This window comes from Lachancea lanzarotensis, scaffold LALA0S13, assembly GCF_000938715.1.
Source record: "Lachancea lanzarotensis genome assembly LALA0, scaffold LALA0S13, whole genome shotgun sequence".
Classification (NCBI taxonomy): domain Eukaryota; kingdom Fungi; phylum Ascomycota; class Saccharomycetes; order Saccharomycetales; family Saccharomycetaceae; genus Lachancea; species Lachancea lanzarotensis.
The window spans coordinates 20,257-32,337 of NW_019212891.1; the positions used below are offsets into that span (position 1 = coordinate 20,257).

Below are 12,081 nucleotides of genomic sequence, written 5' to 3' on the forward strand. Positions count from 1 at the left end.
TCAAGTTAACGAATAATTTTCTTTCTGCAGACCTAAAATTGCGTCTTACTTAGAAAGATTCATATCGCTCATAAAAAACAGCAATTCATCATCTTCTTCAGTATGGTTCAAACAGTCATCCTTCTTAGGTTCAACCTCTGCGTTGTGTGACTCCGGAGATGTTGCTACAACAGCTTTGTGTAATTTTGCGTGCGCTGGTGTAGCCATGGTTGTAGGTCCAGAGAAATTGGCCACAGATTTGAAAGGCAACTGATTTTTGTTAAACGAACTCGAAACGCTGCGCATTGAACCAGGCGACGTAGAGCGATTTCTAATAGAGAGCGTTTGGTTGTTGTACGTGGATCGTCCGATCAATAAATCATCGTCCTCGTCCTCATCTGCAATAGCACTATCCCGAAAAGTTCCTCTAGGAGCGTTAGCTAGGCTCTCGTTGAGGTTATAACCTAGTGAGCCTTGTCTATCGGCAGAGCTCCTCCTGCTAGAATACTCGTCGAGAATATCTCTTTGATAGGAGTTAGAGCGACTTTGAGAAAGTCTCATCGGAATAGAAGAATATTGCATGGACGGTGAAAACGACGAGTTGGGAGAGTGCGAATTGGACCTCGATCTGCTTCTCTGCTGGCCGACCGGCGGCCGTTCCAGAGACATCGACATCGATAGGTCAGTGCTTAAATTATTGTTCGTATTTCGCATGCCTTGAAACTTTAAGAGTGAGCTTGCCATGTCAAGAGTGGTAGCTCTGTCATTAATTTTGGATTTGAGCTCCTTTCTGTCGTCCAGGAGTTTCATAAATTCCAAAAGGTCACCAGATGATGATTCATTTGGTTTGGAAGGCTTTTGAGGCCTTTCGACGCTGTCTGATCTTCTTACACTCGAGTGACGGCGCAGGCGGCCAAACGAAGAAGAGTATTTAGAAACGCTGCCGCTTCCTATACTGGAAGGCTCTAAGTGTAACTCATGCAATGGATTTGAGCCCGTCGTAATGGAGCCATTACTGGATCTTTGTGCTCGAAGTGCGGCGACAACCGAAGTACTGGAAGGATTCCTGCTTAAGCTGTTTCCCTGAATGACTTGTGGAATGGAACCACTTCCGACAGAACCTGCCTTAAATGGCTGAAGTTGGCGTGTGAAAGCAGTTTTAGGTTTTTGAGGTGATTGATCCACCATGAGGTTGGGGCTTATATTAGTGTTAGGTGACACTGAGATCGATCGCTGGCTATTCATGGACACCCTTCTGAGCGAGGAATTGGTAGCCGCAGGCAAAGAATTATGCATTTGGCGCTGAGCTAAAGCAGTATTACCAAACTCGTTTACGAAATATTCTTCATTATCATTGACTTGAAAGTCTGAGTCCCGTCTGTACGATACAGATATTCTGAGAGAACCGTATTTGGTTAGGATGGGTGTGATTTTGCGCTGCTCAAGATGTGCTGGCAAAGCCGTTTCGTTGACCACATTGGAATAAGTGGCGATGAGAGGTTTGCTGAGACCGATTCTGCCCTTGGAGACGATAGGTTTGGTTCCATCCAACACACGCGTTCCTACGTTCACAGGGTAGGTGCCCCCAGATGTTGTGACTGGTTTGGACAGTCGAAGATGCAGATCGTTGGCCGGTAGCAAACCCACCAATGTGTATAGGTATCGAAACAGTAGGATCAGTTGCCGGTAAATTTCTTCATTCGAGGCGTAGGGCTCACCGCCACCAATGGGGGGGCTATTTGCCTCCGTTGTTTCCGAGCGCCGTTCTGTGTCATTATCCAGCTGTATCAGCCACCGTTCCAATACAATTTCTGACTTTCTAGTGCCCTTGCATACGTTCCAAGGGTTTCCATCTTGGTCCCGCAAGATAATGGATTGCGACGGGCTCAAATGTGTCAAATCGAGATATGTCTCTATAACAAGCGGTGGTACGGTTCTGGAACCATCAAACGAAATCCAGGGTCCTATTTCACGTTCCAAAGCAGCATTCCCCAGTGTTTCGATGTTGAACCAGTTATTTGTGTTTGTGGCGTTCTCTGTAGCTGGCCGACCCCTGTAATGCTTCGATTGGCATAACAGCAGCGCCGCCTTAAGAAAGAACTTATTTACCAGCTCCCAAAGCTCTCTATCCATGCTTGAACCTGTCTTGTCACAATGGATCCCACAATGTTCATTTGATGTCAGTTTGAACCCGTAAAACCCGCTAAAAGAAGGCTGATTTCACACTTTTTTCACGCTTTCAGTTTTCCTAAGGCTTTCCAGGGCCGCTTTTCACGATTGCAGCAGCCTAAAACTGAGATCTGGGCCCGTTGTCGCTGGGATTCCGGTGTTAGGCTCAGTGGTGTTCAACTAAAAAGGATTTGGTTCAGGTTAATCATTATGACTATTATCATTATTATATAGGGCTTAAACCCTAAGCTTAATACCTTAGGGCTTAACGACTAGGGCTGAGAAACGAATCTTGAGACAACGACCTGGGCACGTGCTGATTGTGAACCCAACGACACATCATAATAAAACGATAAGTTGTGCACGCCTGCTATGGAGATTCTAAGATCAAAGAAGAGCTGTCATGAATTGGTATGGAATTTATACATGGATGTGCCATGCGTCTCTGTAAATAGCATGAAAACAAAACGGATTGAGACAAGAATCTATAGCACGTGATCAAAGCTGAGGAACTGTAGTTGCCAAAATCATAGTTGTGTGGTGCCGACAGCTTCATGAAACATACACTACAATGCACCCGTGTACTAACAGACTTTGCTAACAGCAGGCTGGTAGCAGTTTCATTGGTATTTCATGCTAACACATTTTCAAAATGCTTGGTTCGTATAACACTATAAAGCCCCCAACCATTTGAGTTGTCGGCTATCTCTAAGAAAACTGCTCAAGTCCAGTCAGCGGTATGCTGGAACAAAGATGAGTGTGTTGTTCACTCACTAACTCACTTTAGAACCAAGATTCATTCTTGTTAAACCTTAATAAAATACCAGTCATTGTTTTTATCTAAAAAACTGTCCGTAAATGGGCACCCGCTAAATCCATCCGACTTACTTGATACCCTTTTTTTCCGCATTCCACAAATCGTAAAAGAAGTCCAAGGTACAGCCTGTACTCCAAGCTTGAGAAGGACTACTATCACCGCAGAAAGCACCGTCTTTGTTAGTCAGTTCAGTGAGACCTGCCCAAGGACTTTCAAAAATTGCATGTTTTTGACCATCAAGTCGAGTGTACAGTTGCTGCAGTAGGTAAGAGGACGGATGAAAACCGTCTTTGCTGCGACAATGTGGGTCAGCTATCGAACTGAAGTAGTAATACGCACGCATAAAGTAACCGTACAACCACACCCATTCAGGTCCTTGATGGTAATTCCGCCCCTTAGATGTGGCAAAGTCATCGGAATCTTCGCCGTTGTTATAGTAAGGACGGTAGTTATAGTCACTTGGGTCCAAGGTACGCATACCCACAGGACCGCGAATGATAGCGTCCGCGTTCCTCAACGCCGTCAGAGCATTCTCAGCTGTAAACAGCTCTGGTGCAACTGTCATTGCTATCGCAAAATTGGGCCTCAACTGATAATCTTCATAATCCTTCCCAGATTTGTAAAGATCCTTATAGATACCACGACGATTCACCAAAGTTGGATCTATGTCAAATTTTTCGTCGTCCGACTGGTCCTTCGGAACATAGAACTTGCGTTCGAAGTTAAGTTGCACCAAATTGTCCCAATCAGCAAATGTGATCTTGCTACCATCGGACCTCTTTACGTCAGATCTCTTGAAAAGCCCCTTTTCTTGCAGTTGGATGATGAATCTTAAAGCACTCTTCAAAAGACCATTGATCTCAACAGCTGCACCATCACGAGGAGTTCCAGGCACACCACTTGAACCGGCCTTGTCGCTTTCTCCCATCTTATCCATCCACGTTCCGCAATTGTATTGTGATCCGCCGTGAATAAGACCAGTGTCCCAATGGACTTTGACTTCTACGTTGAATCCTTTATCAGACATAACCCTGTCCAAGTTCGGCCCGGCATTCGCCTCACGATAGGTAATACCACGGGCGTGTCTTGCCAGAATTTCATAAACGACCTCTTCGATTGTAGACTCGTAGGAAAATGCTCGAGGGTCATCCTCTGGAACATAAGTGTCATCTAGTGGAAAGCGTCTTGTGACCCTTTCCTTTAGAATTTTGCTGCCTTCTGGCACAATGTTGACATAATCTTGAATAGACTGTAGGAAGAACCAAGCGGCGTCACGAGCATTATAGCGTGGATTTCTGCCTGCGTCCAAAAGATTTGGAATCAATCCATGCTTGAGAGTTTTAGCGAAGGCCAGAATGTGTTCTTTTGCATCGTCATAGCGTCCTGTTGTAAGTAGGAGGCCTCTCAATGAAATGAAAACGTCCCTCCCCCAGCACCGCATGTAGTTCGTCGCAAAATGAGGAAGACCAGCTGCCATACAGGGAACTTTCTCATCGGGCAAGAGGGAAGTGGATTGCATTTTGGAAACCATCTGGAGCGATGTTAAGGCCAAACTTTGCACGAATCTTGTAGAGTCCCCTACATTTTCTGACAGTAGTCTCAATGCTCTAAACCGACATACTTGATAGGCTGTGCCGATAACAAGTGCGAAGTACGTTGGAACCAGAAACGAAGGAAGTTGCCTCACTCTGTTAAGCCGAGAAGCAAGCCACTCCTGCATCTCGGCAACGCCCCCTTGTCTATCCTTGTATATGTCGAGTCTTTGAACAACATAATCCAAAGCCCAATGACCAGAACGCAAATGCTCACTGAGAGGATGCGCGAGATCGTTGTTAAAAACTATGCTTCTCAATACCGAGACCCATCCTTGCAGACCGCAGTATGTTAGGGTTCCATAGTTTGGCACATTGTATGAGCCAACTGTTCCCGAACTTAGATCGCGCTCCTCTGCATCACAGCGATACAACAAGGAATTGAGAGAGTATAAATCCAATTTTTCGGAAGCCTTCAAAGCTCCAGAACGCAAAAATCCTAATAACGTATCGTCGATGCCATTCTGCTGTGTTTTGAAGACAGCAATAGAACCGGGCGGGAACTCACCACTTATCTCAATATAAGACTCTTTTGCACCGTCATTATAGTTGACAAGAAAATCTGTCAATGCTTGAAGTTTTGTAGGAATACCTTTAATGACCTTGTCATCCTGAATAACATCTCCGGTTTTCACGAGTGAGTATGCAAAGTCTAGCTCGCAGCGAGAGCCACTAAAGATTATTTTAGGCAATTTCTGTTCTCCAACATTTTCATTGAATTTTGTACGCGCAATCAAAAACCATCCCTTACCCGTTTTAGCATTGTTCCTCTGAAAAGTTATGAACTGACCGTCGTGATGAACGTGCATTTCAGAGTCCTCTATCTCGGCACTACCGTCAGCAATTTCCGCTCTTATCCTGTTAAGACGTGTTTTAACTTCTGATATGCCCGAATCGCCGTTTACCTCATAGGTTCTTGATTCTCCAACGACATCAAGTAAATATGGGAAACATTCATCGTACCCATAGACAGACCCGACGGCTGAAGAGCAAAAACTTACCAAAGCAGCATTGGGCAAAGTATCCTCTACGGTTCTTCTCTGGAACGGGGTCTCATTGTCATGCGTACAGTCCATAAATAAAGCATGAGGCGGCGTTGCGGTCAAAATTTTCGGGATGTTCACTTCGAGGTTAGCGCCAGACTTACTCTCGTTGGAGTCAAGTTTATGGGCGTCTGATGGGTAGGCAAAATCATCTAGAGGAAGAAACTTGAAGGAGCCAATCGGCCTTCCTCCATGCCTGTGAACCAGCCTTGACAATTCTTCTTCTGACCATGCCTGCATTGCCTCTCTTACCAAAGAAGAGATACCAAGCCTTTCCACAAACAGACAGTCCATTGATTCAGATCCCGAAAATAATTCTGCAACGACATACAAATTTGGATTATGCTTACGAGCCAGATCCAGATAATATTCTCCGACGTGCAAAGGCGTGGAGTGGCAATTATCGATCCTGAAGCCATCAAAAAGTTTGGCACTAGTCTCCACGTATTTCGACATTCTCTCCCAAAGATATGGGGAGTCTTCGGGTTTTGAACCATACCTCAGTTTCACGCAATCACCCCAAACAATCACTTCCCGTCTGAGATATGCTTTGGATTGATTGGAGGCAAAGTCCACCAATGGATCGCCATTCCAGATCCATCCATTGTTTGCGAGAGCATAATCTTCACCGTCCTTTCCTGTGAAACGTGTGAAATAAGGTTCAATCAATGGGGATTTTGAAGTGATTGTGCCTAGTTGGGGACCATGCACGTCAATACGCATGTATTTTATGCGGTTGAATAACTGCTCTAAGATGTCTCCCACATCGTCATCGTATTCCCGGTAAAGTGGCAGGTTCAGCTCGTCAATGATCTTGCGAGCCTCCTCTGTGACTCGGTCGTTGAGCGTCTGGCCGAAGAGGGACTTCAAGATCGTCACAAATTTAGTACTGTCAAGTCTATTGGAAAACCGCTCCCCCAATTGACCAAAACCTTCCGCAGAAGAATGATCGCGAACAAACGCAGATAACTCTACTAGATCATTCTTGACATTGTTCGGAATTTCTATGGTTTCATTCGAAATTACATCCCAATCGGATTCGACGGCTTCTATTGCAGAAGTGGAATCAACCACGTAAAACTCCCAAAGTTTCAAACCAGCCAGAACGTGCGCTTTAATTCCATCCATGATCGCAAACAGATCTTTAGTGGTATGCAAATCCACTGGAAGTTTGAGCTTGGAAAGATTATCGCTAAATTCAAGAAGGGAGGCATCTAATTCAATCGCACTTGTGAGATGAGGCGCCGTCTTGTGGTTATAGCCTGAATCTGGATGTTCAACAAGCCAAGAGGAGTTGTTCGCGGTGTGGTTGAAAACGACATCCGTCAACGTAAGGATGCCGTGCTTTTGATGCAAGCTATCGACCATCTTTTGAACGTCTTGCACGTTGTCTGGGAAATAGGTTGGGTCAAATTGGAGTTGATCGTAAATAGAATAAGGTGAGTTGGATTCACCTCTTTTCTGCAACGGAGTAAAATGTATCATGTTGTATCCTTTTGAAGCGATTTTCTCAAAAACAGGATCCCAATCGGACCCCATCCATTTGGAAATGACGCTTTCCATAGCAATTGAATTTAGAGGCACATACTTCCCAGAGACATATAGATTTGGCGGAGACACAAAATAGAATCTCCGCGTGGTCTCTAGCTCGTCATGTTCGTTCTTGAACGAGAAATAGAAACTGAAAGCCCCCGGTGCGAATACTTCGATTTCAACGTGCGAATCTTGGTGAAATGTGGCATTTATCTTCTTTTTGGTAAATTTGTCGCGCACGAATGGAGCTCCACTGCTCACGGGACAGTTGGTCCACACCAATCCATCGCGTGCCAGTGGTGATCCGCCGGCAATGACTAATTTTATTGTAAATAGCGGTTGGGAGCCATCGTAACTATCTGGAAGCGGTAGAGAGGGTAGTGTTAAGACACCTTGACCGTACGAACAACTCACGAGCGGCTCCCCTGCGTCTGAAACACGCAGTAAAAGCTCACGTAACGTCATAGAATACCAAAGCCAGAAAAACCAACGGCGCTAAAAACACCAGACGCCGTCTCTTTCTTCTTTCTTCGAGCTCTATTCAATGAACAACCTCAATTCTCTTCCAGCAAAACCCCAGTAGCCGAGGGTCTATATCTAAGCCCTTTTTCTACCGAACTGAGCGTATAACCCTTCGAGAAAGAGATGTAACCGACGTCAAGTACTGCATTTCCCCCCAGCGGTATTTATAGTCCCATTCAAAATAGCCTCGCTCCCCTAAATTATGCGCTTTTGTGTTCAATACAGGGGGGTGAGATCGCAATAGAGCGGGCGGACGGCGGACCGCTTGTTAAGACAATTTCTTAAGATCACCGGATACAGAACCAATCTTCACAACGTTAAGAGTGATATCAGAAGAGGATCTTAAACCTCTAAGGTACCATGAACGAATAACTCGGAGAAGAAGGTTATTACTTTTGAAGAGCGATGAAGTAGATCAAGGTATTGTCGCTTGGAATGTCAGTGATTGTTGTAGGAAGTCAGTTTATATCATGTTTCACGACCGTGACGTGTAAAACAACTACCGTACACTCATTGATCGCTGGCGCCCTAGATGATCAATTGGGCTTTCCATGCTCACATCGATCGCTGACGCTCTCAATGTTTTAATGTACTTCAAGACTATAATTCACAATATAACTATCTCACACGTATTTATTTTCGATACACATGTAATGTCCTTACTTTAACGGACCAGCGACAGCAGCTTGAAAAAAGCGTAGAGGGCCAAGATAATCCAAGCCGCTAGAAATAAAACCAGATTGTTAGCACCGAATTTGTAAACGTACAATTCCTGCAATTGCTGGAGATACTGAACGATCACTTTTCCGGACAGTTTGGACTCGCCCTCAGTTCTCACACCAAACGAAAAAGGCACTTCACCGATAGCTTTGGTCTGGGGCAAAGGCAGTTTCACCAACAAATCCAAAGCGACCTTGAAACCTTGGGCGTTGAGTTCCTTGGCATCCGTCTGCTGCAAATATTTTTTTTGCAAACCGAAAAATCCACTCATTGGGTCCGAAGCTGTCGTCAATGGTCTGGCCATCATACGCGCGCCGGAGGAAATCACACGACGATACAAAGGCCAGTCTTTGTCAATGCCAACCCCTGGGGCGTATCTGGTGCCCAAAACGAAGGCGTGGCTTCTCAACACGTCAAACAACTGAGGTACGCTTTCTGGAGGGTGCTGAAGGTCTGCGTCCATGCAGATGAGGTACTCTCCCTCGGCGTCACGGAATCCTTTCAGAACAGCAGATGAAAGGCCTCTTTCGTCGGTTCTCACAATGATTTTGACGTTGTAGCCTTGCTTTTTCAAGGCCTCAACCTCCTCAACCGAACCGTCCTTGGAGTTGTCGTCCACGAAAATCAATTCTGTCGTCTTGGAACCCTCGTTTCCAAGAGCTGCAAACAGCCTCGTTGTGAGAGGTTTGATGTTGAGTTTCTCATGGTAAGCGGGTACAATCACCGAATTTTCAATGGCCATCTTTGCGTATAGATGCTGGTGGTTTACCGGGTGTTTTGTTTAGTGGAAAATATCGTGTATTAATAGGTCCGAGTTTTTGAATTTGAAAAACTGGCCATGTGACGTAGATACACGGTGTTTAAAACAGCGACAAAGAAATTCGTAACACGGTCGTGAGCTTCTCACGAGCAATACTGCGATTCTAGTCAACAATTAGATAAACTTCGTAGTGTTATTTTTGCGCGACTCGGTTCCGTCGATTTTGAGAAAGAACGGCTTTGAAACGCAAAGTTTCTCCATCTGCCATTTCTGTTGACATAGAATGTGACTTTAAAGTACCTTTCCAAGATACGATGCGCGATTCTGTTATTTTTTTGATGATGTTGTTCCAGAAAAAACGTATTTTGACAGGAAACATGACTTTCATGTTGACTCTTGAGCTGGTGCTGTATTCTCAAGTGACTCTTTTTCGTCACTAGGGCCGATCTCGGCTAAGTTTTCACCAATTTCTTGATCGCCAGCGATATCCTTTGATTGGTCTTCGCCAATCCAGAGCACATTGTTGCATCGCAAAAAAATATCGCCTACTTTACCTTTAGATTGTAATAAAATGAATTCTTCCGCATCTGATAATTGTAGATTGAAATAGTTATCCGTCGATACTAAAAATCCTTTGTATTGTGTATTGTTGAACTTCAAAGTCACAACTATCTTCTTGCCTATAAGGTCTCGCAGAAAAGGCTTTGGATTTACAGGCGAAAGCTGTCAAATAGTTAGTATTAGGGTTTGATATGGTAGAAAAAATTCCGGTGATACGCACGCTTGACATTTGGGGTTTGAAGCTTCCCGATGACCGTTGATATCTAAAGTTGGTTGGTTAATGGGCGATCCATTTTGGAGCATCATTAATTATACGTCATGTTTTACGGGGAATCTGGCATCAGGATGTAACGACAGCGACACGAGTGAACATCGAATTCAGCCCCTCACACATATGCAGGGCAAGATCAAGGTGAACGCTATGTGTACATTTGCGCGAAAAATCAGGTTCGCTTTGACTTTTTAGGGTAAAAGTTATGAAATGGTGCTCTATGCTTGTGAAAACGTAAACTGAACGGCGCTCACCTTTGGTGGGTCCGATTAGCGACAACGTCTTAAAGACTGCTGTCGAAATTAAACGTTAAAAAACTTGATCGATTTCTATAAGTGAGCATAATAAAGTAAATAATAGCAAATGAGTAACAGTAGTGAGAGATTTTAAGATTATATTGGCGTCAGTTTGAGGTTGAGGTTTGGTTTGCCCTTATCATACTCTATCCTCAGCATTGCCCAAACCAGATCGACCAACACAGTTGCCAATCCCAAAGCATAGACCAGCGATATCGCATAAAAGAAGTTACTATTCCCAGATCCCAAATCAACCCATAAATGGTAAAAAATGGGAGACAACACAGTGACATGAATGAAGAGCAAAGCAGAGATTACTGAGTATCTGAAGTATCCATACAAGGGCTTGAAAAAGGGAATGAAACTCAATAAAAACCCCCCGTCGCCCAAAGTCGGATACGATTTCGTCAGTGTGATCCAACAGAGGCACAGCACAAAGGCATAGAAGGGCTGTTTGTGGAAACGTAATGAAAATGGTATGATGCAGGAGACCACAAACAGATTGAAAACGGCTTTGAAAAATGGGATGAACATCTCGAATAACTCGACAAAGAAATACCACCAAAGACCCAGGTTCGGTATGATCTTGCTAAAAGTTATTATCACGCCGTAGGTGGAAAACAGATAGTTCCAGCTGCCATCGTTTATCTTGTAACTAGACAAGAGTAGCGTGACCAAAGTGACGGCGGTGGTAGACACCGTCTTCAGTTTGTGGTCTCGCAGTAATGCCAGTAGCGGTACAAGCAAAGTCAATGGATACAATGAAAGGTACGATGCTACGGCAATCGAAACAGCGGAACAGACCCAATTTCCCTGAAGGGCGGTCAATAAAGCTGTGGAAATGGCCAGGTTGCTAAATACAATGGATGACTTGGATACCGACGACAGTAGTACCAGAGGATTGATAACGTATAGCGCACCGGGAACCCACGATGGAAGAGATGAGTTGTTGAAGCTTCTGGCCATCGCAATCAGCTGGTATGCTACAAGGGCATCCGCACAAGCGTACAGCAGAGAAACCATATTTTCGTTGTTGAACGCAGACATGAGTGCCACCAGTAGTGGGGCATGGTGAACCACGCCACCGGAGTACAATGGGAAATCATTTCGTAGTAGGAACACGCCTTCTTGCAAACTTCTATACGATGTCACCGGTGTTGAGAACTCCACGGATTTATCCAATTGATGCTGCAATATTGGAAACACAGTGGACGCTCCAAACCTGGACGCCACACAGGCTATCACAACCTGAGCTTCCCTCAAGTTCATGATGCCGTGAACCCAAGAAACTCTTGGTAAAGATGGCAACTATGCAGTTAGTTAGTTGTACAGGTATATTTGAAATTTGTTATTATTATTATTATACCGAGTAAATAGAGGTGAAATAACACCAGAAAAACGGCCGGAGCACTTCACACGAGTGCCACGACCGTTTAGAGAAGCCTGGCGTCATAATTGAGACCAAGACCGGGATTAGAATATTGTATGTACTCACAACAGTTCGCGGCTTCAGTTCATTCGAGGTGCAAGTTATATTGCTTCGCAGTTGAGACGACAGCAATCAGTTATGAATACTTAGGGACTGAGTTAATTATTTTAAAACAATTAAGAGCATCTGCAATCAGTCGTGAGACGCAATCTTAAATTCGCGGTTATGTCTTGTAGCGCGAGTGTGAATCTGAGCTTTTATCTCTTCGTGGTTAAAGTCTGCTCTGTCATTGTCTCGGTAGAATAAAAGTTCAGAGCTTCTTGAAGCAGCACGTGACTATCGACACTGTCTGATCTGTCAAATGAACCTACACGAGTAAGCGTTGGCCG

General features: G+C 44.6%; 5 protein-coding genes across 5 annotated transcripts; all 5 read right to left on the reverse strand.

Moving 5' to 3' along the window:
• Positions 1 to 45: 45 nt before the first annotated feature.
• ATG13 (LALA0S13e00276g1_1) lies at positions 46 to 2,112 on the reverse strand (the record flags this gene model as incomplete). The annotated part of the gene is made up of 1 exon (XM_022772265.1): positions 46 to 2,112. One exon carries the CDS (start codon positions 2,110 to 2,112, stop codon positions 46 to 48), a length of 2,067 nt encoding a protein of 688 aa, XP_022630873.1.
• A 920-nt stretch (positions 2,113 to 3,032) lies between these two features.
• GDB1 (LALA0S13e00298g1_1) lies at positions 3,033 to 7,598 on the reverse strand (the record flags this gene model as incomplete). Its single annotated transcript, XM_022772277.1, has 1 exon — positions 3,033 to 7,598. One exon carries the CDS (start codon positions 7,596 to 7,598, stop codon positions 3,033 to 3,035), a length of 4,566 nt encoding a protein of 1,521 aa, XP_022630874.1.
• Positions 7,599 to 8,319: 721 nt separating this feature from the next.
• On the reverse strand, positions 8,320 to 9,117 carry DPM1 (LALA0S13e00320g1_1; the record flags this gene model as incomplete). The annotated part of the gene is made up of 1 exon (XM_022772288.1): positions 8,320 to 9,117. One exon carries the CDS (start codon positions 9,115 to 9,117, stop codon positions 8,320 to 8,322), a length of 798 nt encoding a protein of 265 aa, XP_022630875.1.
• A 402-nt stretch (positions 9,118 to 9,519) lies between these two features.
• Positions 9,520 to 9,925, reverse strand: SMX3 (LALA0S13e00342g1_1; the record flags this gene model as incomplete). Its single annotated transcript, XM_022772299.1, has 2 exons — positions 9,520 to 9,858; positions 9,917 to 9,925. The coding sequence occupies 2 exons, from the start codon at positions 9,923 to 9,925 to the stop codon at positions 9,520 to 9,522; spliced, it is 348 nt and encodes a 115-aa protein (XP_022630876.1).
• A 434-nt stretch (positions 9,926 to 10,359) lies between these two features.
• On the reverse strand, positions 10,360 to 11,532 carry GAB1 (LALA0S13e00364g1_1; the record flags this gene model as incomplete). The annotated part of the gene is made up of 1 exon (XM_022772310.1): positions 10,360 to 11,532. The coding sequence occupies one exon, from the start codon at positions 11,530 to 11,532 to the stop codon at positions 10,360 to 10,362; it is 1,173 nt and encodes a 390-aa protein (XP_022630877.1).
• Positions 11,533 to 12,081: the final 549 nt, after the last annotated feature.